The 23,397-nt window shown below is 37.0% G+C and overlaps 2 protein-coding genes across 2 annotated transcripts; both read left to right on the plus strand.

Annotated features, from left to right (window-relative positions):
* The first annotated feature begins 61 nt into the window (after positions 1-61).
* Positions 62-11,503, plus strand: tmc1 (transmembrane channel-like 1). The gene is made up of 20 exons (XM_036213621.1): positions 62-487; positions 3,611-3,634; positions 3,853-4,288; positions 4,365-4,553; positions 4,641-4,731; positions 4,804-4,885; positions 5,072-5,178; positions 5,253-5,351; positions 5,469-5,611; positions 5,700-5,844; positions 5,922-6,116; positions 7,049-7,228; positions 7,300-7,452; positions 8,186-8,314; positions 8,405-8,472; positions 8,579-8,818; positions 8,890-9,015; positions 9,138-9,216; positions 9,392-9,527; positions 10,677-11,503. Exons 1-20 carry the CDS (start codon positions 451-453, stop codon positions 10,811-10,813), a joined length of 2,796 nt encoding a protein of 931 aa, XP_036069514.1. The 5' UTR covers positions 62-450; the 3' UTR covers positions 10,814-11,503.
* A 524-nt stretch (positions 11,504-12,027) lies between these two features.
* tmc2b (transmembrane channel-like 2b) lies at positions 12,028-21,836 on the plus strand. Its single transcript, XM_024274985.2, has 20 exons — positions 12,028-12,502; positions 12,625-12,666; positions 12,752-13,154; positions 14,206-14,364; positions 14,804-14,894; positions 14,992-15,073; positions 15,143-15,249; positions 15,341-15,439; positions 15,615-15,757; positions 15,832-15,979; positions 16,998-17,192; positions 17,423-17,602; positions 18,319-18,477; positions 18,604-18,732; positions 19,155-19,222; positions 19,923-20,162; positions 20,682-20,807; positions 20,963-21,041; positions 21,137-21,263; positions 21,402-21,836. Exons 1-20 carry the CDS (start codon positions 12,457-12,459, stop codon positions 21,620-21,622), a joined length of 2,844 nt encoding a protein of 947 aa, XP_024130753.1. The 5' UTR covers positions 12,028-12,456; the 3' UTR covers positions 21,623-21,836.
* Positions 21,837-23,397: the final 1,561 nt, after the last annotated feature.

Here is a 23,397-nt window from a genome sequence, read left to right on the forward strand (position 1 = left end):
GGTTCACTGGAAACAATCAACCCAAAGAAGCCTGATCTCTCCTTTGACCCGCTACCCCCATAATTAGCACGTGTTTGTTTAATTGCCCCTCATGCTCTTACACACATCTAATCACTGACAAATGCCCTCAAAGAAACATAAAGGCGATCATAACTGTTTCTGAATAATTAATTGTCAGTGAAATTGCGTGGTTCTAGGGTTTCCAGTTTATCATTGTTCGTGTTTCGGGTCGATGGGTGGCAAGGAAAAAGTGAACTTCTCATCCAGGTTATACTCGACGAGTGCCAGAACTTCACCTCACGCACACTATAAGACCTGTGCTCACTCACTCTTTCTGTGAAAGGGCAGAAAGAGCTGCATGAGCTTCACCCAGAGCTGAGTGAGACCGCTCCAGCCAGTTCAGAACATTCTGGATCTTCTAACAAACAGACACAAGACCATGAGAGGAAGATGCCTCGGGACAGTTTGATCGCCTCTGATAATGACGGTAAGACTTATAAGTGCTTTGAAAATAGAAGGCAAATTAACTGTCATTAGAGGACAATATTTATCATTCCATGCTGGCATCGAGAAATATAAAGACTAATTTGTAGATTCATAGTCAATATTGGTTCATTTGATTCGATTCACTGACTTAAAATCAATCCAGCACAAATTAGCCAAAAATTCAACCAATGTGACTCAGAGATAAATACCTGCATTTGAACAGTGCAGGTGAAGTTTTCTAGATTCCTTTCAAGATAATTAAGTGTAAATTAAATATGTGAACAAACAAACAAATTAACAATAATTAACGGTAAATCCATTCAGATTTTAGTTTTATAAAGTTCAACCTACTGTTGTTTTTTTTTTACATCAAAATAACACAAAATGAACATTATTAGAGCATTATTCCACACTGTGTGGTCACATGTTTTTGCAAAATTCAAAAATGTTTCCACGCTTTGGACTGTAATGATGGTTGATTATTTTTTGCTGCCTTCACATGTGTGTTGAGACTTAATCGTTTTTAACCGTATAGTTTAATAAACATACCGTGCCTCAATCCAAATTGTATTTTCCTTTCATTTTTTAAAATAATTATTAATATTGAAATGATTTCAATAACAGGATAGATCGGTTCGATGAACAGCTTGCTTCAGACAGATCAATCTGGCTGGATTGTAGGGACAGATATCAATTAATTGACTAAACCGATTAATTATATACCTCTAATATTTAGCCATATTTTCATCCATTTTTGAATCTGCTTTGTCCCTGTGGGGGTGCCGGACCATAACCCGCTCACTTTCTGGGAAAGGCAGGGTACACCCTGGACAGGTCACCACATGCTACTCTATCGCAGGGACACAATCACACACACTCCCATTCACACCTAGGGACAATTTTGAGTAACTAACCAATGAAACATGTTTTTGGATGGTGAGAGGTAGCCAGAGTCTCCAGAGAAATCCCACACATGCACAGGGAGAACATCCAAACTCCACACAGAAAGCCCCCCCCCATTGATGGTTCTGTTTCAGGTCCCCCAGCTGGAACTTGAATCAAGGACCTTCTTGCTGTGCGGCAAGAGCGCCAACCACTGCGCCACCTTGCAGTCCTGCATATTTTCATTTTGTCTCTTACGTCTAAATGCATTTTCCGTTTTACCACAATCTTTGAGATTATCTGCAGTTACATTGACCAAACCATTTTGCTTCCTGCTCATTCTGCTTCTTTCAGGGAACTGGCCCCTGGCCCTTAGCTGTCTGTTCTGTCTCTTTGGTCACCCCGTCTCCCTTCATTAGGCCATTGTTTTTCTTCTTTGTGCCCTTCTGCTGCACCCAGCCGTAATGACCCACAAGCTGCCCACTCCGGTTACACTAAGGACACACATCGAATGGCTGACTACATAAATATCTGTTCAGTCTGTCAGTGCTTCTCTTTGTGGTTCTCTGTATCATGCTTTACAGCAGTATAATAACAGTGACAGTGGCACAATAAGGTAGCTTTGGCCTGGGCAGTGAGAGGGAAGGCACAAAGCTAAAATATGGACAGGACTACAGAAGCTCAGGTCATCACCAGAGAAAGGGATTGTTTGCTTTGCAGTGATGCAACATTAACAGAGGCTGCAGATTTATTTATTTATTTATTTATTTACTCAAAAAATGCAATGAATTTAACACATTTTTTAGATATTGACATGTTTTTTTCAATGTATTTAAATACTAGTAATTATAGTTTGAGTTTTGACTTTGAGCAAAATCAAGTAAAGACCTCTCATGCTTTGTCCAAACAAAATGTGACACAGCAGCAGCTGTCTCAGTGTTCCCACACATGGAATTTAAAATTTCTTTAGTCTAGTTTTATCCAGGAGGTTTATTGTTTGTCTTGCAACCATTTTTCTGAATTTAACTGAAAAGGATTTTTCTGACCTCCTCAGGGTGCTGCATAAAAAAATGTTGCACTTTGTGTTGAAATCCTGGAAATCTTAACAGACACTCGACAGTAAAATTTTACTGTTCATGCAATGCTGAGAACATAAGCGTTGCTTATTTTTTTAGATATGAAAAATCAGAAAAAGACAGATTTCTTAAAAGTTTTGTTAACTTTTTTTTCAACTTTAAATATAAAATTATATATTTTTTTACAATTTGTGTGGCTTTTTCCATTCTTTCTATGACTGATAAAACATCCGTAATAGCCAAACTTTTCCCATGATTCATTCCACTTTATTTGTGTCTGACGACTCTCTTCATAAAGACACTTTGCAGATCTGAAATCACTGATTTTCATCTCAGCAGTTTCTGATTGTAAACTTCAGTCAGAGCTGGAGATTACAGACACCAGTAATGCAGACTCTCTAGGGCTATGTTGGGGTAAAGACAGAGACAAAAAACAAGTTTCTCAATCTACAGGTACATTTTTTCACCTGTGGTCATGAATTGTGGGAGCAAAATAATACATTTAGATGCAGCAGAATGGCTTTTAGGAGGATTGTGCTCTTTCATTTTCATTTGTTTTTTGGTTTCTTACTTTTTTCTGATTTTGTATTTTCCCACCAGTCACAAGAGATTTATTTTGCCAATTATCTGCAATTTTCCTCATTAAATCAATTTTTTCCTTTAGTGTCTTTTACGAATTGTTAACCTTTCTGTTTACCCTTTTCCTCATGTTTTTGTCACATTTTCGCTTATTTAGTAAAGTGTAATGTTGGGTCCTGCATCACTGATTTATGACATTATTCTATGTAAAAGACTCTTGTAAAAGCCAGAAAGTGTGTTTCTTGGTTGGTCTGGTAACATTCTTGAGGAGAATGAAGCCATAACTACAGCCTGAAAGCAGATTAAAAAAACATTAATAAATGGAAATATTCAATATTTTACAGATTACTGAATGTATTTCTAGTTTAACATTTCATAGAGGTTGCTCATCTCATTTGACATAACCAGAAAAAAATCTTTGATAAGATCAAATATTTCAAATTATTCATTTATTAAAATTGAATTTCTGCTCTTTCTAAAAATATAATTATATGGAGAACATGACAAGGAACATAAAGAGATTCTTTATTCTTAATTTTCTGTTTTGCTTTGTTTGTGTTTTTGTTTTGCTTCACTTTTTTCCACAGCTGACATTACCTTGGAGTTTGAAGGTGAGTCGGAATTATGTTACATAAAAACTTAACTTGATTATACTGTTTACAATCAACTCAGGTTCATTGTTCATTACTGGTTATTGCAAAGTCATTTCAACATTGTAGAAAAAGATTTACTTTATTTTAAAGTAAAGAAACAGAATGCAAAACAAGAAAAATACTCATATATTTGTTTGTACTTTTTCTTGATTGAAAGCCGATCATGTCTTTCGTAGGTGGTGAGGAAGGGGGGCACAAGGAAAGAAGACACCGTGAGAAAAGAAGAGATGGAAGCAAAGACAGGAGGAAGAGGGGAAATGGGAGGAGAAGGCAAGGATCCAGATCTGTAGAGAGAGAAAACGAGGAGGAAAGAGTTGGGGAAAGAGAGAAAGAAAGGAAAAGAAGAGTCAAAAAGGATCAGGAAGCAAAAAAAAGAGACAAGGAGGAGGGGGATCGTGCTCAGACGAGAAGTGAAAAAACTGCAAAAGCAAAAAAGAATATTAAAAATGAAAAAAGAAGAAGGTCAGAGAAAGAAGGAGAGGCAGGAGAAAGAACAGAAAAAGGTAAGAAGAAAGTGCAAAGTGCCAAAAAAGAGAAGAGTGTGAACCACGGGACAAAAGATAAAACACACGAAGAGAAGAAAAAAAAGCGCAAGAAGGTTTTAGAAACAAGGTAAGGTTTTGGAAGTGTGACTCATGCATCTGTAGATGTGACATATCATGAACATCACAGCTCTATAACACCTTAGCTCAGAACAAGAGACGAGTGAGGAAGACTCAGAGGATAAAGAAGACAGTGAAGATGAGGAGGTAAAGCCTGAGAGTCTGTCCCCAGAAGAGCTGGAGAAGCTGAAGGAGGCAGTAGACGACAAGAAAAAGCTGATCCAAAGTTTGAGGGGGAAACCCTGGCCAATGAAGAAGAAGCTTGTTACTTTGCGGTACGTTCATTTCTCACAGAAAAACAAAAAATTGTTCATATGTGCATGTGAAGTTAAGATGTATTTCAAAGACACGCACTCTTGCAGGGAGTCTCAGGAGTTTCTGGAGAAATACGAGGGAGCTCTGGGGAAAGGAAAAGGCAGGAAACTCTATGCATACAAAGTCATGATGATGAAGGCGAGTGGATAATGACTTTAGCACATCCTGTAATATTAGACTGATCAATCATTTTCTAATTTCTGTAATCAGAAGTGGATGAAGTTCCAGCGAGACTTTGAAAACTTCAAAACTGCCTGCATTCCATGGGAGATGAAAATCAAAGAGATAGAAAGTAGGTTTTGGTTAAAAATGTACTTTCTAAACATTATGAAACAGAAACATTCCAATGGTTCCTAAGATTCCAAGATATTTTTGTCACACTGTGTGCTGTGATCAGTAACAGGATTCTTTTGTGTTCATGTTCTACTTTGATGCTTAGATCTTCTCAAAAATGATATTTTTCACGTTGATTCCTCAGGTCATTTCGGCTCCTCGGTTGCCTCATACTTCATCTTCTTAAGGTGGATGTATGGCATCAACATGATCTTATTTGGTCTGACCTTCGGCTTGGTTATGGTTCCAGAGGTATACAACAGAATTGTTTTTTGTTTTTCTGATGAGGGTAAAGTAATCCATTTTGTGCTGCTTCCTTTTGAAAGGCATTGATGGGGCGACCGTATGGGAGCATCCCAAGAAAGACTGTACCCAGAGCTGAGGAGGCCTCTGCCATGGACTTTGCTGTCCTCTGGGACTTTGGGGTCAGTTGTAAACCACCAATTTGAATGGGAATGATATTTGTTTAGTTTTGAATCAATTTTTTTTCTTAGGATTTGTTGTGCAAAATTCTGAAACTGTCCCTCTAACTGTCTCCACAGGGTTATGCCCAATATTCTGTCCTCTTCTATGGTTTCTACAGCAACCAGCGTGCCATCGGCTGGCTCAAGTTCCGCATGCCTTTGTCTTACTTCTTAGTTGGTGTGGGGACAGTGGCTTACAGCTATATGGTTGTTATAAGAACGTGAGTGATTTTTTTTTTTTTTAATCAAAATGATGGTGTTATAGCTATGCATTGCTCAGAGTAATTCTGCATTTCATTTTAAAAAAAGGATGGCTCGTAATGCAAACGAGTCTGGAGTTGGAGATGACAACAGTTTCAACTTCAGCTGGAAGATGTTTACCAGCTGGGATTACCTGATAGGGAACCCCGAAACGGCAGACAATAAGTTTGCCTCCATCACCACTAGCTTTAAGGTCAGTGCTCCTAAATGGTGGGTTCTTTGTTAAGCAGCTGAATTCTTACTAAAAATTCTTCTCTGCAATGTCTCCAGGAGGCAATATTAGAGGAGCAAGAAAGTCGAAAGGACGACAACATCCATCTGACTCGCTTCCTGCGAGTGCTGGCAAACTTTCTGGTTTTGTGCTGCTTGGCTGGAAGCGGATATCTCATTTATTTTGTTGTGCGGCGCTCTCAAAAGTTTGCCTTAGATGGTTTGGAAAATCACACCTGGTGGGAAAGAAATGAGGTGCAGACAGAGTTCACAATTTAAATAAAAACTATTAGTAATTATTTATGTTTTTATTTCTTGTGGGCAGTGGCGGATTTAGCAGTTTGGGGGCCCAAGGCGAAAAATAAAACAGGGCTCTGTGCTGTGGTGGTATCAATTAAAATATTAGTCAAACAACTTCTTCATTGGTCCACTAGTAGACAGTTTCAGTGTCAAGAATCTAAATGTTTTCATAAGCAGTTGAAAACTGGAAACATTTCAAAAAGGAAATACAAAAAAAGCAACAATTTTGTAGATAAAAAGGAAACAATTTGGATCAAACATAAATTTATGGAACAGGTTAGTGGACACATTTATTTTATTATTAGTAGCAACCTGGAAAAACAAAATTTTCTGCTGGCGAACTTGCTATATACAGTATTCCATTGATGCACAGGGACGGGGAGGACAAAATACTTTCACATGACCAGTATTATGTCATTTTAGTGATTTGGAGTGTTTTTTCTTTAATGACAAAGTTAGATAATAACCAGTGTAAAATGTATTTTTTAACACTTTTTATTAAGTGTTCAGCTCTGGGCCCCAGAATGTTAGGGGCCCCAGGCAATTCCCTACCTTTGCCTAATGGTAAGTACGTCCCTGCTTGTGGGCACATTCTAAAAACACATTTTCTGTGAACATACAGAAACTTAAGTATCACCTTTCTTTTATAATCTCTTGTTAGTTACCCAACATGGAAAGTTAGAATAAGTACTATAATTGGTAATTAGATACAAATAGGAGAAAAACTACTACTACTGCTTGGTACCAGTTAATTAACATTTTAAACACTACTGTAATAACATGGACAGGATTTTCTTCACTCAAATGAGTAAAAAATGATATGCTATTCCACACACAAATAAACCTAAACACTAAATTATTGAGCTTGTTGTGCTTCCTCTACTCAGGTGAACATGGTCATGTCACTGCTGGGGATGTTCTGCCCCATGCTTTTTGACGTCATCAGCACCCTGGAGAACTACCATCCACGTGTCGCCCTGCAGTGGCAGCTGGGTCGCATCTTCGCCCTCTTTTTGGGAAACCTGTACACCTTTATCATTGCACTCATGGATGAGATTAATGTTAAAGTGAGACTTTTTGTATGAATAAATATCGCTTCAGAATTATTTATGCAAATTTGACCGTTTTTCCTTTCTAGAGAGATGAGGAAAAAATAGTAAAGTTTAACATAACCATGTGGGAAGCAAGTCTTTATAATGGTACAGTATCAGAAAACTTCACCGCTCCACCCATCACCATCCACCCTGCTGATGTGCCCCGAGGACCCTGCTGGGAGACCATGGTAGGCCAGGTCAGCGCACACGTGAGTGGAAAGAGAGAAAAAAACAAGTTAAATCACAGATATTTATGAATGCAGAAGCATCTTATTGGGAACCAGGTAACATTTAAGTCACAAATATATCAATATATAAGCAAACTTTTATCTGTGTTTTTATATTTATTCTACTTTGATGAAAATACATTTATTACCACAGTAACTTTCAGTTTTGATCAAAAAACGTATTTTCTTTAGTCTCCAACCATTACTTTCTAATTTATGTTTGATTCTATCTACAATAATGAGTGTTCCTTTACAGTTTTTATACAGTTTCTTGTGGATTATCAGCTAAGTAATTGTAGTTGTTATTTGTGTTTGAACTAAGAAACCTACATTTGTTGATGTTCACAAAGTTTTATTTTTTCTTTTTGTTTATCAATGTGATATAGAGAAAAAAAAGTCTATTAATGCCTTTGTTACTTAAGTAAAAGGGTAATTTTTCACTTGATGGATCAATAAAGTTCTATTATATTGTATTCTATTCTATTGTATTCTATTCTATTGTATTCTATTCTATTCTATTCTATTCTATTCTATTCTATTCTATTCTATTCTATCTGTGTTAGCTTTAAAAACAGCTGGGTTTGAAGCTCATATTTGATTAATTGAGCAAAATTAGCACTTGAGGAAAATCTATCCACTCCATGTTCACTTAAAGTTGGGGAAAAAAATTGTTGAGTCATATTTAATTGATATGTTTTTGCAGGAGTTTGTTCGGCTGATCATCTCTGATACCATGACGACTTACATCACGCTGCTGATTGGGGACTTCTTACGGGCCGTTCTTGTACGTTTTCTGAACCACTGCTGGTGCTGGGACCTTGAAGCTGGATTTGTAAGTTCTTTCCTCCATTCATGTTAAAATGTGTCAACCTTCTTTTGAATTTATTTGAAATATGGAAACAACTGAATGCTCTGTTTTAAGCCATCCTACTCTGAGTTTGACGTCAGCGGGAACGTCCTGGGCCTCATCTTCAATCAGGGAATGATATGGCAAGAGTACATTTTATGCCTCAATCAGTACCTGGAGCTGAATCATGCACTAATTAAGCTGGTGTGGATGAATGTCACATAACACAAAGCGTGTGTTTGCTTGCAGGATGGGGGCCTTCTACGCTCCCTGCCTGCCTGCCTTAAACGTCCTGCGGCTGCATGTGTCCATGTACCTGCAGTGCTGGGCTGTGATGTGCTGCAATGTGCCACAGGAGCGAGTCTTCAAAGCTTCAGGCTCTAACAACTTCTACATGGCCATGCTGCTGGTCATTCTCTTCCTCTCCACTCTGCCTGCTATCTACACCATTGTCACTATCCCCCCTTCCTTTGACTGTGGACCCTTCAGGTATCAATGAGAATTTCATAATATGTTAGAGATTATTTGTTGAGTTTCTATGATCTTTGTCTCCTCACAAGCGGCAAGAACCGGATGTTTGATGTGATCCAAGAGACGTTGGAGTCTGACTTTCCAGCCTGGTTCAGTAAAGTGTTCAGCTATGCTTCCAATCCTGGTCTAGTGCTGCCCTTCATATTACTTATGGTGTGAGTCATCAGAATACTATAACACTCATTTTCTTTGTATTTATATTTAGTGTTATACATATATTTTTAGTGGTAGGGATTTATGGGTTCTGTTCATATTAATATGTCAATTTATATCCCAGATTGGCCATTTATTACCTGCAATCTACATCTAAAAGCTACAAAGAAGCAAATGTGGAACTGAAGAAAAAACTTCAAATGGTAATGAAAATATTGAAAATTATTTTGCTTTTACCAACTACAATCAACAATTTGCAAGACCTCTTAAGGTCAAACAGCAAACATCGGACCACAGCGGCTGTGCTAGTGTGACTGCTCCAGCAGAGAGCAGCAAAGGATAATGATCTTTGTTTTTTTTTCTTTTTTTTTTTCAAAGCAAAATGAAGAAAACAAGAAGAAAAACAAGAAGGCCGCACAAAAAGCACTAATGGATCTGGAGGAGGCAAGAAAGGTTGCACTGGAGTCTGCAGGCCATCAGAGAAACAACAATGCTTCATACCAGGGTCAGCAGGGTAAGATCTTACAAGACCTGATGAAAAAATGAATACATGAAAGTTGCAAGAGTTTTTATGAATGGAAAAATATTAAACGTCAAGTACTGTAATAGCAACTTTTTGAGAGAAGAAATGCAAAGTAATATTTTATTTTTAAAACTAAAAAAAGTGTTAAATATATGTACAAAACCTATAAATCTAAACCAGAGTTTTTTTTTCCGTCTTTTGGTGAATTTAAAAATAAAAATTTGGCTTACTTTTAAAAATGAAAATTTGGCTTACTTTCTACTGTAGAATTCAAGTTACCATATTTTCTGGAGTATAATTTGCACCAGAGTACAATTTGTACCAGAACATATTTCACACCAGAGTATATGTCGCACCTGAGTATATGTCGCACCAGAGTACAATTTGTACCAGAGCATATGTCACACCAGAGTATATGCTGCACGAGAGTATATGTCACATCAAAGTACAATTCGTACCAGAGTATATGTCTCACCTGAGTATATGTCGCACCTGAGTACAATTCGCACTAGAGAATAATTCGCACCAGCGTTCCCGAGCACATGTCGCAGGAGCAAAAAAATGTCTAATCAAGAAGAAAGAAAACCATAAATATGTCGCTCCAGAGTAGGAATGTTAGAACAAATTTGCCAAAAGCCAGCATAACGCTTCATCAACCTTGCCTCTATTGCCTCTTTTTCAGTATGTAGTGGTTATAAGCAGAAACAACTGCTAAAGGGCCCCCTTTTGATTGTGAGCAAATAATGAATATATGAGCCTACTTACTTAAAAAAATAAAATAAATTACAGATACGTCGCTCCTGAGTATAAGTGGCTCCACTGGTTAAACTATAAAAAAAACTGCAACTTATACTCTGGAAAATACAGTAGATTTTTATTTTTGGCTGCTTCAAACTGCTCACACCAAAATTTTCCTTTTGTATCAACTGTAAAAAAATAACTCTCACTTGATATTTTAACAAGGACATTATTTAATTTCCCATTTTAATTACATGCAAAAAAACATGAAAAAAGCATGAAATCTGGCAAAATTTAAATAAATAGTCATTCTTACACCAACATTTTTTCTTAGCTGATTGAGAAGACAATTTTGTCAGAGGTTTTATTACAATAAGAATATATGCTACCTTCTTCCTTCAGCCAGAGAGATGCAACCAGCCACAAGAGTCCCAAGAACCATCAACCACAGGAGCCACGGGAACCCAGGATATCTGCCCAATTTCCCTCTGCAAAACGAAACCATGATCCGCCGGGCACCGAGCCTACAGAGACACTGAATGAATGGAAAGGAACGCACAGCAAAGCACTTTACAGAGAGACTCATGTTTGGATTTAAAAAAAGAAATGAGCATGATGTCCATTTGTGTATTCTTTTCTAACTATAAAAATAATGTGTTCAAAAGTTTTAAAGCAAAGTGGATATTCAGCTTTTTATTTCTTTAAAACTATAAAACTTTTTATTACGCTTAGATTAATGTATTTTTTTTTTCTTTGTCCAATTTTGTCTACCACCAGTTTAGAGTCATTTGTCAAAAAAAGATGTTATGGACGGCTTAATTTTCATAAAGTGTTGGAGCTCCAAACACAGCGACTGATCAGTTATTCACCCTTTAAAATGGATGCAGTTTAATGAGTACAAAACAGTCATTTAAATTCTCATTGTGTATCTGAGATGTCTGATAAAAAAACGTATCATGTGTCTCGTGTTTGATTGGACTGTGTGCTGCTGGGCATGAAAGAAAGATCCTATCAACCCATTATCTGATTACTCACATGATTCTCTACCTGCTCTGAGACATTTAGTCCAACAGGGGGAGTTCTAAAGGGTGTTACTGATGTGGAATTGTTTACCCTTTTTAGGTTGTAAGAATGTTAAGAACCAGGATTTTATTTATTGTTTTTATGTTTATAAACTTTAACCAGTAAGTGGTTAATTGTAAAATGGTGATAAGAGACATTTTTTAAAAGGATTGAAGGCCAGTTGCACATGTTTTTTATGTTTGAATTCTTAAAGTTCAACTCCGATCATCTTTTGATCCTTTTTATAAGTGTTTCCAGGCGTCGTTTAATTATGATTATGCTTTTTTAGCCATAAAATAAAATAAAACTGTGTTGTTGTCTTAGACACATTTCTGCAGAGCATCAGGAGTTCATCATAAGTTTGGCTCTGAGTTTTGGGTGTGACAGTTGGTGTAGAGTAAGCCCACCCCCATTTCCCATCATCCCTTTGCTTGCACTCTCTCCCACTAGCTTACAGCCCCTCACAACCCCAAGATAACTTTACCGATGCAAAATAAATGCTTTAGATAAAACTTTTATTTATTATTTATTAAAGCTATAAAAGTTATCATAAAAAATAAGCTATAAAAAGTTTTAAAGTCATTTGGCTGAACATAAATTACTTTAAACTGACTAAAACTTAGATATCTGTAGTACTGCAACTGTGGCTGTTAAATTTGGTAGAAGTTTTATGAAGTGGGAATGCAGAAAAAATATATAGTTTAGTAAGAATATAAATATACATCTTTGAAGTTTTTACTAATTTTTTTAAAAAACATTAGGTAATACCTTAATGTATATTTTCTCTTCTGCCGAGTATCTTTTCACATTTTGATTGACAAGTCCATTGTCCTGTAGTCTGTTCTTTTCCGGGCCTTCTAATTAACATCTAATGCCTTGGTGTCTTTGACTGTCGTCAAGGAGCCCAGTATTCAGCAGCTTAAACAGATGCACACCGGTTCCTGTGTTTGACTGTGTGTACCTGTGTGTGTGCGTCCGCGTGGCTTTGTATGCTGGGCTTTTGGCATTGTATCCTCAGAGTGATTAAGCTGCCGGCACTGAGTGACTCATAGGTCGGGTTAAATGACATCAGCAGTGGCGGACTCACAGGAGAAGAAGAACATATGAGGAGATCAGAAAAATGCCACCAAAAAGGAAAAATAGCTCCATAATTCAGGTTGAAGATGGTGAGAAAGACTTTTATTTGTCTTATTCTGCTTATTGAAGTCTTTATAAGAGTGTGGACGATATCACATTCAATGGGAGTTTTTTTCTGTTTAAATGTTTTGTGGTGACTTGTCTATTTCAGTTGGAATGGATGTGGATGCTGAGTTTGACAGTGGTAGTGAAGGTGAGTTAATTAAGCAACAATATATAAACTTTTATAGGTTGCAAGTCTGAGCTTTTTCTTGAACATTCCTGTGTGTTTCCTTCAGATGAGGCCAGGAGAAAAAGGATTCAAAACAGAAGAGCTAAATCACAACGCAAGGCCAAGCTGACAATTGAAGAAGAAGAGGATGAGGATGAAGATGAGGATAAGGCACCGCGGGGCAGAGGACGGAGGAAGAGGCCCAAGCCCATAGACAGCGACCAGGATGAGGAGGATGAAGACAAGGGGAAAAGACAAACAGCAACGAGAAGAGGAAGAACAACCTCTAAGAAGAAAAGTGATAAGGAGGACAGTAATGATGAGAGTGGAAAAGAAAAGGGGAGCAGGAGGCAAACAAGAGGCAAAGCCGCGTCCAAAACACAGAAAGAGGAGCAGAATAAGGATAAAAAGGAAAATGCAAAAGGAAAAGTGGAGGAGAGTAAGGACAAGAAGAATAAGAAGGGGAACAGGTGCAGTACTCGGCATGCCGCAACCCTTTTCATCTGTCTCCATACACCCTCATGCATGACTTTCATTCATTTGCTCATTTATGGTCAAAGTCAAAATGGTTAAAATCTTTGGATGAAAAGAAATGGCTATTTGGCACTCATTTTTTCAATACATTTGATATTTTATCTGGGCAAAATGCATGTAAAAAAATCAGCAAATTTGCAAACATTTCCAGGAAAGGGACAATAAAATATGATTATTTCAGGGTTTGGCTTTTGTAATAGATGATGCAAGCTCTTTGCTCATACATTATTTAGATCTGAGTCAAGAGACAACAAGAGAATTCTGCCTGAGGGGAAAAAAGCACTTCCAAGCACTGTATCAGAGATATTTTTCTGGTGGGAGAGTTAAAACTCCTGCTTGAACAACATGAAAGGGCTGAAAATGTTGGTTTCAGTCATTCAAGTACAAAATATTTGCCAATTGATGAGGAAAAAAAAGAAAACATAAAAAATAAACAAAAGAAAGGCTCAAAATCAGGTTTAAAAAGTCAGTATTACAATAAATGTTAAATTGTAAAACAGACTTTTTAAGGACATTTATCATGTTGGACAAACTGCTTTTATGTATATGCCTTATTTTCCAGCATAAACAATGATACAAACTAATATGTCATGTATTTATATTTTTAAAACAAGCTTTATTTTGGACCATATCATGTTTTAATAGAAAACCATGAAAATAAGACTGTCTTGAACATTTTTTTTATTGACATTGAGTTTCTGAAAATCAAGTCACACCAAAATTTTTGCTTAAGACTGAAATGTTGTTATAGTTCGATAAAGCATTTAAAAATTTAAGTTGTGCATGTTTGTTTATTAGTTAGAAGCTCATTAACGTTATTTATGTTAGTGCTTTCATACCTGCTTGACTGATTGTTTTGATTAGAGAAAAAAAATGATGCTTGCTACTGTTGTTCTTTGATATCTTTTAATTTATCAGTCATTTAAGGTGCTGAGGTTTATTTATTTGCTTGCAAAAGAGAAAAGTGACACGTTTTCCTTCTATCAGCTCTTCCGACTCTCACAACTCTGACAGTGAGAATGAGGAGGACCAGCTGTCAGAGGGGGAGATCGAGGCCCTGAAGGAGCAGGTGGAGGAGAAGAAGAAACTGATCGCCACGCTGAGGAACAAACCCTGGCGCATGAAGAAGAGACTCATCATCCTGAAGTAAACACAAATCCACTTCTCAAACGTCTTCATTTGTGGGTGGTGTTTGCTCTCAAAGGAACTCTGGATAAATGCAAATGCAGGTGGAGGTCAGATAAAGACAGAGTTAGATCAGTGGGTATGTTTCTGCATGTACAGATCAATGTAGATAAGCTCCTGATAAGAACGGGATCGGTGAGCCGTTTTTACTTTTTCATGAGCCTGACACTGTTTAATGAATGTTGTTGTGGCTGATTAGCTTGTTGCTTGTTGGCAGATCGTCCCTCTGATTCTCAGAACATGTGTAAGACATCATCATCTGTAAACAAACCCGCTGCTTGGTTTTGCTGTTCAAGTCCAGACTTGAACTCAATGGGTGTATTCTCTAAAGCAGCGAAACAGGGTTTGATTTATGTCTCTAAAGGCCTTTTTTGTTTGTTTTCTGTGAAAAATCACTCAGGGAAGCTCAGGAGTTTGTAGAAAAATTTGAAGGAGCCCTTGGTAAAGGAAAAGGTCGAAAGCTCTACGCATTCAAGATCATGATGGCCAAGGTAATAAGCTTGTTTACATTCATGATTGTATTTTTTTAATCATTTTATTTTTTATTTCAAACCTGTGATGAGCATAGTTATTTTTTTCCCCCCACAGAAATTTATCAAATTTAAACGTGATTTTGAGAACTTCAAAACAGCTTGTATTCCCTGGGAGAGGAAGATAAAAGAAGTGGAAAGTAAGTAACAATATATTAGAAACACAAGAAGTATTTTCTGGATTAATAAAGTTCTTTGTTCACCTAAAGGTCACTTTGGGTCATCTGTGGCATCCTACTTCCTTTTTCTGAGGTGGATGTATGGTTTGAATCTGATCCTCTTTGGGCTCATGTTTGGACTGGTGGTTCTCCCTGAGGTGCAGTTCTTCTCCCACAGTCTATTTAAGCTCATGTAACTGTGTCTGGAAGTATGAACTTTTCACCTTTAACCCTCTTGTCTGTGTTTAGGTGATGATGGGTCTTCCATATGGCTCTATTCCGAGGAAAACTGTGCCTAGGGCCGAGCAAGAGACAGCCATGGACTACTCTGTGCTCTTTGATTTTGGTGTGAGGGTCTCAAAAGAACACCAACAATCGACATAAATCTTTTTTTTTCACCATTGTGTATATGGAAATGCTACCACATTGTGATCATACATAGATTTAGATATTTACTCTGAGTTTATTTCACTACTATGAACCACAATGTTGACTCCTTCACGCGTGTTTCTGTTTCTAACAGGGATATGCTAAATATTCCTTCATGTTTTATGGATACTACAACAATGAGCGAACTGTCGGAGTGCTGAAGTTCAGGCTCCCTCTGTCCTACCTGCTTACTGGGGTTGGAATATTTGGATACAGCTTGATGGTTGTCATTAGAATGTATGCACTAAGCACAAAAGCAGACGGTTAATGTGCATCTCATCAGGATGTTGACAAGCGTTTGTTCCCTCAAGGATGGCTCGTAACTCCAACGAAGGCGGAGATGGTGGAGATGAAGGACAATTCACCTTCAGCTGGAAGATGTTCACCAGCTGGGATTTCCTGATAGGAAACCCGGAGACTGCAGACAATAAGTACGCCTCCATCACTACAAGCTTCAAGGTTAGCCTGAGGAGAATGTGTTTGTTGGATGATGATCACAGAGCCTGTAAAGAAATCAAATGTCCTTCTGGTTTATTTGGATGTTTGAAAAATGGTTGCATTGTTCTGACGTGTTTGATTTTAAACTTTTTTTTTTCCGAGGATTTTTGATTTTCACTGAATCACATGAAATCCTGTCCATCTTGTCATGTAAGGGATAACACATCAGTGTAAGGTGGGGTCATCTGGACCCCAAAGGATAGCAGAAAGGTTAAAACAGGGGTAAACTGAGTAGACAACACTCTAGTGTTTTCTGAGAATTTCAAAGGTTAAATTCTCCTTTTTAATTAAGATAGTTTTCTGATAGTTTAGGCCAAATAAGGTCATAAGTGGATAGAAATAAACAAATAACTAGTAACATTTTACCATCCAAATCTCATGGCTTCATCTTCCTTTCTATCAGCTGGTAGTGATTATTTATTGAGACTGCATTGAATTCTCCATTGTCTGTATTTTTTTCATTTGAAGCTATTATTTTAGTTTTTATTAGGTTTATTTTTTGAAGACCCAGACCCATTTTTCCTAAAAAAATATAGTTATATGGAATATACAATAAACCATGTAGATCATTTAATGCATTTCTGGTGGTTTTCTATGACACCAAAGTCACCATGGGTTCTCTTAGGGGGAAAAAAAAGTAAAAAGAAAAAGAAAGAATAAAGCAGCTGAAATGAACCAGAATATATAATATATTTTCATGTACTGTGCTATGTAATGCTCATAGATTACTCTCAGTTAACTAGAGTAGCATTTTTGCTTCAACCATGAAGCATAATATTAAATCCTGTTCAGATTCTGACCTTCATTATTTGCTACCATGACTTTTTTTCAAAAAAGGAAAGTGGAACAATACATAATCCATTCTTTTGAAATAAGTTTGCAAATAACACCAACAACATGCATTAAAATGCACATTTTTAGATGATGAGAGATTTCTACTGTTGTTTCACAATATTGTTTACCTACTTAAAAACTGTAGGAGTCCATTGTGGATGAACAAGAGAACCAGAAAGATGAAAACATACATCTTCGACGGTTCCTGCGGGTCCTGGCAAACTTCATGATTCTGTGTTGCCTTGGTGGCAGCGGATATCTCATCTATTTTGTGGTGAAACGGTCACAGGACTTTGCAAAGTTGGATCCAAGATCTCTGACGTGGTTTCAAAAAAACGAGGTAGGTTCTGAACACTTCTGTGAAGATATTTTTGTTTAGTATGTCATAAATATTTAAATGTAAGAATACTAGTAGGTTAATGCTTTTGTAAGCAGCATTTTCCTAAAGCTTAAAAAAATCAGGTCAAACTAATTAAGTGTGACATTTTGTTGAAAGAGTCATACGAAGAACTTTTATAAAAGAAAGAAATGTAAAGGAGAAATGGTAACTCCTCTTGTTCGTGTCATCAGGTGGAGTTTGTGATGTCTCTTCTGGGACTGGTGTGTCCCCCTCTGTTTGAAACAATCGCAGAGCTGGAAGATTATCATCCTCGTATTGCTCTGAAGTGGCAGCTGGGGAGGATCTTTGCCCTTTTCCTTGGAAATCTGTACACATTCCTGTTTGCCCTCTTTGATGAGGTTAATGCCAAGGTATGCCAGACGATCAAAAAAATTCTATTTTCAAATGAAGTAAAGTTTTATCATATTTGTATTTTAAAACAACCCTCCATATTTTAGATGACACTCAAAAACACATGTAAAAACAGAAAATATTCTATTGCATATTTAAAACTTCACCAATAAAGGTTCGATCTTTCAACCACATTCTGTCATTATTTAATAGATAAGGCTAAAAAGGTCTCATAATTGACCCCTTTAGAACATAACTGGACCACTGGATATTGGAACCTTCTCCTCACTGACGGTTCTTGACATGCCTCTGAATATTATAATATTAGTTCTGACCACTTAGCAATAATGTGACATGAGTCTTTTAAAAGCTGTAAGCTTACATGATTGGCAATACTAAAATTCTTATAAAAAATGTTTACAGGTAGTGATGCAGTTCTATTTGACTTTTGGTTACTGACAGGTGTAATTAGTGTTACATAAATGTTAAATGCACTTCAAGAATGGACTCCGCTTGTGACAAGATTGATTAAAAATTATATATATTAAACAGCTATGAAAAGAATAAAATACTGTATGTTGATATTATTTATTAAAATGTCTAATTGAAATTATCCGTTTTCTACACAAGTGTAATATTTATTAAGGAAAATAATTTCTGCATCTCAAACAATTCAACAAATCAACACTTTTGCCTGTTTATTTACCTGATTTATTCCCTGTTCTTTTTGCTATAGATGTTAGATGAGAAAGCGGTCAAAAATGCCACGGAATGGGCTTATCAGGAGTACTATGCCAACTACAGCTCCTTCCACAACACAACAGATGTGCCTCCTCTAAATATCCCTCCAGCTGATGTTGTGCGAGGACCCTGCTGGGAGACGGCAGTTGGAATCGTCCGTGGCAAGATTATGAATCAAAGACTTGCTATGAACAAATAATGACTCTTTATCTGATTTGTCAAGAGGCTCTAATTTTGCATGTTTGTTTTGTTTGTGTGCTTTTTTCCACCTGTTCTTTAGGAGTTTGTAAAGTTGACGGTGTCAGATGTGCAGGTTACCTTTTTGACTATTTTGGTTGGGGACTTTGCACGAGCTGTAATTGTCCGTTTCCTTAACTACTGCTGGTGTTGGGACCTGGAAGCTGGATTTGTGAGTATTAAGACTTAATGTATTGTGTGTGTCATGTTTTTCCATGCATCCATTATGCATGTTGATTTTTATTTATTTCGAAAAGAAAAATGTGTAATTTTATGATATAATCAGTCCCCACTTATGCTTTTCAGAAACTGCAACTTGTCTCTGTATCCATGTTGCTAAATGCAAACTTCACCCAGTTACAGTCAGTGTGGTAAACATTAATATAGAACTGTTTTTCCATTATGTAACTCACCTATCAGGCACCATGTAGGAAGAGCATAACAAGATCTAGATCAACCTGATATCAAACCCTGACGGAAACCATAGAGGGAGACAAGAACTTTAATTACAGGAGCACAAAGAGTGCAAGGTGTATTGATTGCTGCTTAATAATACAATGGAGCATGTTAATAATACTGTTGTGTTTATTTTAGCCGTCCTATGCAGAGTTTGACATCAGTGGAAATGTGCTTGGACTTGTCTTTAATCAAGGGATGATTTGGTGAGTTCACGTGGTGCTTAAATTAAGAAAAAAATAAGTGGTTAAAGTGCCACTCCAGTCATCTTTTGATCTATTTTGAAACCGTTTACAGTGACCTTTTATTTATAATTGTGCCTTTTTTTTTTTTTGCAAAATAAAAAAAAAACAGTGTTGTTTTCTATGACATAGATTCTAAATAGTGGCAATAGTTCATTAGAAACTGGCCTCTGAGTTTTGGGCTGGAGTAAGACACCCTTCATTTCCCATCATCCCTTTGTTTACAATCTCTCCTTCTAGCTTAAAGCCCCTCACAACTTATTTTTAACGGTGCAAAAAAAATGGTGAGCAAAGTCAGAGCTATCCAGCGGTACAGTTTTGAACCAGATGCCAGCTCAAGTGAGGAAAGCAAAGACATTCATTGATTTATTTATCTGCAAGTGGATGTATCAGAATGGAGCATAGCAGAGAACTTGTGGCCGATTGTAGCTTCTATACGTCACGGCTACAAGCTTTTTCTAACGGCATCTTTTCATCTGCTCCTCATTCACAACTATTTGGATAAAGAATTACTCATAAATGCAATTTTAAGCTCAATCTTCTTTACATTATAGGTAAAAATGCTGTTAAAAACACAAAAAATATGCTTTTATTGGAGTGTCTCCTTAAATAAAGCATCCAAAGTAGCTGATGATAAAGACATTTTTTCTGCTGTCATCTCCAGGATGGGGGTGTTTTATGCTCCAGGCCTCATGGGTGTGAATGTGCTACGCCTCCTGACGTCTATGTACTTCCAGTGCTGGGCAGTGATGTCCTCTAACGTTCCTCACGAGCGAGTTTTCAAGGCCTCGCGGTCCAACAACTTCTATATGGCCTTGCTGCTGCTGGTGCTGTTCCTCAGTTTGCTTCCTGTTATCTACTCAATCATGACCCTGCCTCCATCGTTTGACTGTGGGCCATTCAGGTCAGTAGATCAGAGCTGAAACACAAAACATGAAGCATCCTTGTGATTGAGAACTTAGAAATACTCATTACAAAATTTACAGAACGGGCCATGTTATGTGTCCTGGTTAATGAGACGTTCAGGAACCAAGACATCCTGATGGGTGGTTAGATAACACAACGAGGCACACCTGTCACTCATACTGACATCAAACCGAAAGGTTTCATGTTCGAAATTTAGAAAGTGATAACCGCTTTCACAACACCGATGCTATGTAAAGGTAGAGCCACGACAAGTCAGGAAGAGAAACGAAACTTGATTTAATTGTTCAATTTAACGTAATTACTTGATTAATTTTTTAAAGTTCTTTTAGTGATCATTGATTTTAGATGTATGTAATTCAAATAGAAATTGCAAAGACAATCAATGCTACAGTTTTCCAATAAAAATCCCATTGAGAGGATTAAAAAAAGTACTTATTTATTTAAATTTACTATCTTTTATCTTAACAAAAACTTTTTTTTACAATCTTTTCTCCAGCGGACAGGACAGGATGTATGATGTGGTTTTGGAAACTATAAGCCGGGATCTACCTGCTTTCATAGGAAACATTTTAACCTACGCAAGTAACCCTGGACTCATCATGCCTGCAATCCTCCTAATGGTGTAAGTGCCATTAAAAAAAAAGGTTAAGCGTTTGCATATGCATATTAGGTATTTCTTATTTTTTCTAGTTATTGACTGCTGTGTCCTTAACACACAGAGGCAATCCTGCATTCATCCATGAGTTTCCAGTCTAAGTATTTATGCTTTTCCCACAGGTTGGCCATCTACTATCTAAACACAGTGTCAAAGGGATACCAGCAAGCAAACACTGATCTTAAAAAGAAGATGCAAATGGCTAGTTTTAGTGTTCTAGTTTCTTTACATTTTATATATTTTTTCTTTTTTTTAATAAAAAAGGGAACTTGTGTTTTACTGGTTTCCTTTTTCAGGCTCGAGATGAAGAGAAGAACCGCAGAAACAACAAAGACAGCACCAATCAAATGATGAAGGACTTGGAAGACTTGCTACCTGACAAGTCTCTCTTTAAACCTCAAGTTCAGGAGAAACCTCCTACTGGTAAACTCACACTGCTGCTTACATAGAATAGTTAATGTGACATCAAAGCATGATTTTTTTCCCCAATTCTGTTCTTTAATTTCTGCAAATTACCAGATTTAATCTGAAACCTTCATTGTCTTCTGCCTGTCATCGCAGACGCAGCACCAGAAAAGGGCAGCAAGCCTACCAAAATGAAACCAGGGACAGCAGGTGTGAATCTGCACAAGGAGGTGTCCCTGGCTTCACCAAACCCCAGAGGGCCAGTGAGCCGTGGTCCTGGCCCTAGAGGGGGGCCTCCTGGGAATGCCATGGGGCCTCAGCCTGGGCCGGGTAGAGGTAGAGGTAGAGGTCGAGGAGCCCCGCCCCCAAGAAGATAATAAAATAGAACAGCATTTTACCCTGAATGACAGGTATCTGTTAGTGTGACTACTGCAGTCACAGCCATAGAAAGATAGATGTGTCAATTGAAGAATTATTTAAAAATGTAGATACACAAGAAACGAGGAGATGTTTTATGAATTTTGTTTAAGTTATCTTGCTCATCTCACTACCTTGTTATAGATATATGGTCATTAAATAAAGAGGGAAACAGTTGTTGTTGTTTGTTTGTTTCTGTGAATGACTTTCAACATAACTACTACTATATCATACCACCAATAGGGTGGTGGTTTGCGGGCTTGCTTTGTTTTTTTGAATAGGTAGATTTCTGTTATGCAGCATTAGCGGGAGCTGCTGACTCTTATGGTCGACATGGCTGGGTCAGCAGTCTTCCTTATTTTACTTATTTACTTATTTTATGTTTAGCCAAGGAGCCACCATGAGGAGATGAAAGAGTCACATCTGGAGCTGTGATAGACCTACTCACCAGTTACAAGAAATGGAGTTTGTTATAGTGCAAAAACCCAGGGAAGTCACATTTGTCCCATGTTTGTGCACATTTATCCTTGTGTATAAACCCTGTTTTTAAAGGCCTTAAATTGTGGTTGGGGTTTAATGGCGGGGCGACCATATGAACCAAAGCTGTTACTCCAAAAGTTCCAAAGTAAAAACAGAAATGTTAAATGGCGTATAGTTGTATAGCGCTTTCTACCCTCCTTCAAGGGCCCAAAGCGCTTCACAGTCACAGACCCATTCACCCATTCACACACACATTCACACACCAAAAGAGAACTCATTTTGCACGCCCTAGTGTTAGTGAGTTTCTGTAATTTTAAATGTTTACATTTTATCTCACAGAGAATAAATGGGATGGAAGAATAATAATAAATAGGATAAATGGTATTAAGATTTCCCCCATAATTTGTGATATGATGATGTTGTGACTCATAACTACAAATATAATTTTTTTGCAATCAGGGTATCATTTTTTTATTTTTGTGAAAATGTTATTCTTTAAAGGGTTACAATGTTAAAGTTCAGGAAAAATGTGGACAAGGTCAAATAATGGAGAGACAAAGAGAAAAATGAAATGTTCAGAAAATGATTTATGGTGGCAAAATTCTGTGCTTGATAGGCCTATAAAAAATGTGAGTCCAAGAAGGCAAGGCAAGTTTATTTGTATAGCACACTTCATGTACAGAGACAATTCAAAGTGCTTTACATAAAAAATTAAAAGAAACAATCAAAAGAAAAAGTAAAAATGTGATCATTAAAATAAAATTAAAAGAAAGGAAAAAGATTTAATTTAAAACATGCATAGATAAACAGTGCGGACGTAAACTTTTGAATACATATTAATTAAATGTACTTGAGAACAGGTGAAGAAACCAGTATCATAAAGTGTTTATCTTTCAACAACCACACCAAGAAATATAATTATCTCTATAAAACCTGAACAGAACCAGTTAGGTTATCTAATTTTCATAAACAGGTTCCTCAATCAGCGCTGAAAATGATACACAAGCACAACTTTTCCCCTCATCAATATGGAACAACAGGTGCATATTAATAAATAGAAAATACATTTTTTATAAGGATTGGAGAACTTATGGGTCATTATAATTGCAATGATTCTGATGTTCAGAGCCAGTTTAGCAAATTCTTCTTTCATTATTAGGGAACCATCCTTATAATGGATGGTTATCAGTTTAAGAAAAAAGCATATAACAATACATTTTTAATTACATTTTTTACCAGATATCTTTTTTCCATG

The sequence above is a fragment of the Oryzias melastigma genome, linkage group LG9 (genome assembly GCF_002922805.2).
Source record: "Oryzias melastigma strain HK-1 linkage group LG9, ASM292280v2, whole genome shotgun sequence".
Classification (NCBI taxonomy): domain Eukaryota; kingdom Metazoa; phylum Chordata; class Actinopteri; order Beloniformes; family Adrianichthyidae; genus Oryzias; species Oryzias melastigma.

Excerpts from the sequence above, each read along its gene's own strand:
- tmc1 (XM_036213621.1), top strand. The coding sequence starts at position 451 with ATGCCTCGGGACAGTTTGATCGCCTCTGATAATGACG. Across the intron at positions 3,635-3,852 it reads CATTACCTTGGAGTTTGAAG|GTGGTGAGGAAGGGGGGCAC; the intron begins GTGAGTCGGAAT and ends TGTCTTTCGTAG. Across the intron at positions 4,732-4,803 it reads ACAAAGTCATGATGATGAAG|AAGTGGATGAAGTTCCAGCG; the intron begins GCGAGTGGATAA and ends TTCTGTAATCAG.
- tmc2b (XM_024274985.2), top strand. The coding sequence starts at position 12,457 with ATGCCACCAAAAAGGAAAAATAGCTCCATAATTCAGGTTGAAGATG. Across the intron at positions 15,250-15,340 it reads GACTGGTGGTTCTCCCTGAG|GTGATGATGGGTCTTCCATA; the intron begins GTGCAGTTCTTC and ends GTCTGTGTTTAG. Across the intron at positions 18,478-18,603 it reads GGGAGACGGCAGTTGGAATC|GAGTTTGTAAAGTTGACGGT; the intron begins GTCCGTGGCAAG and ends CCTGTTCTTTAG.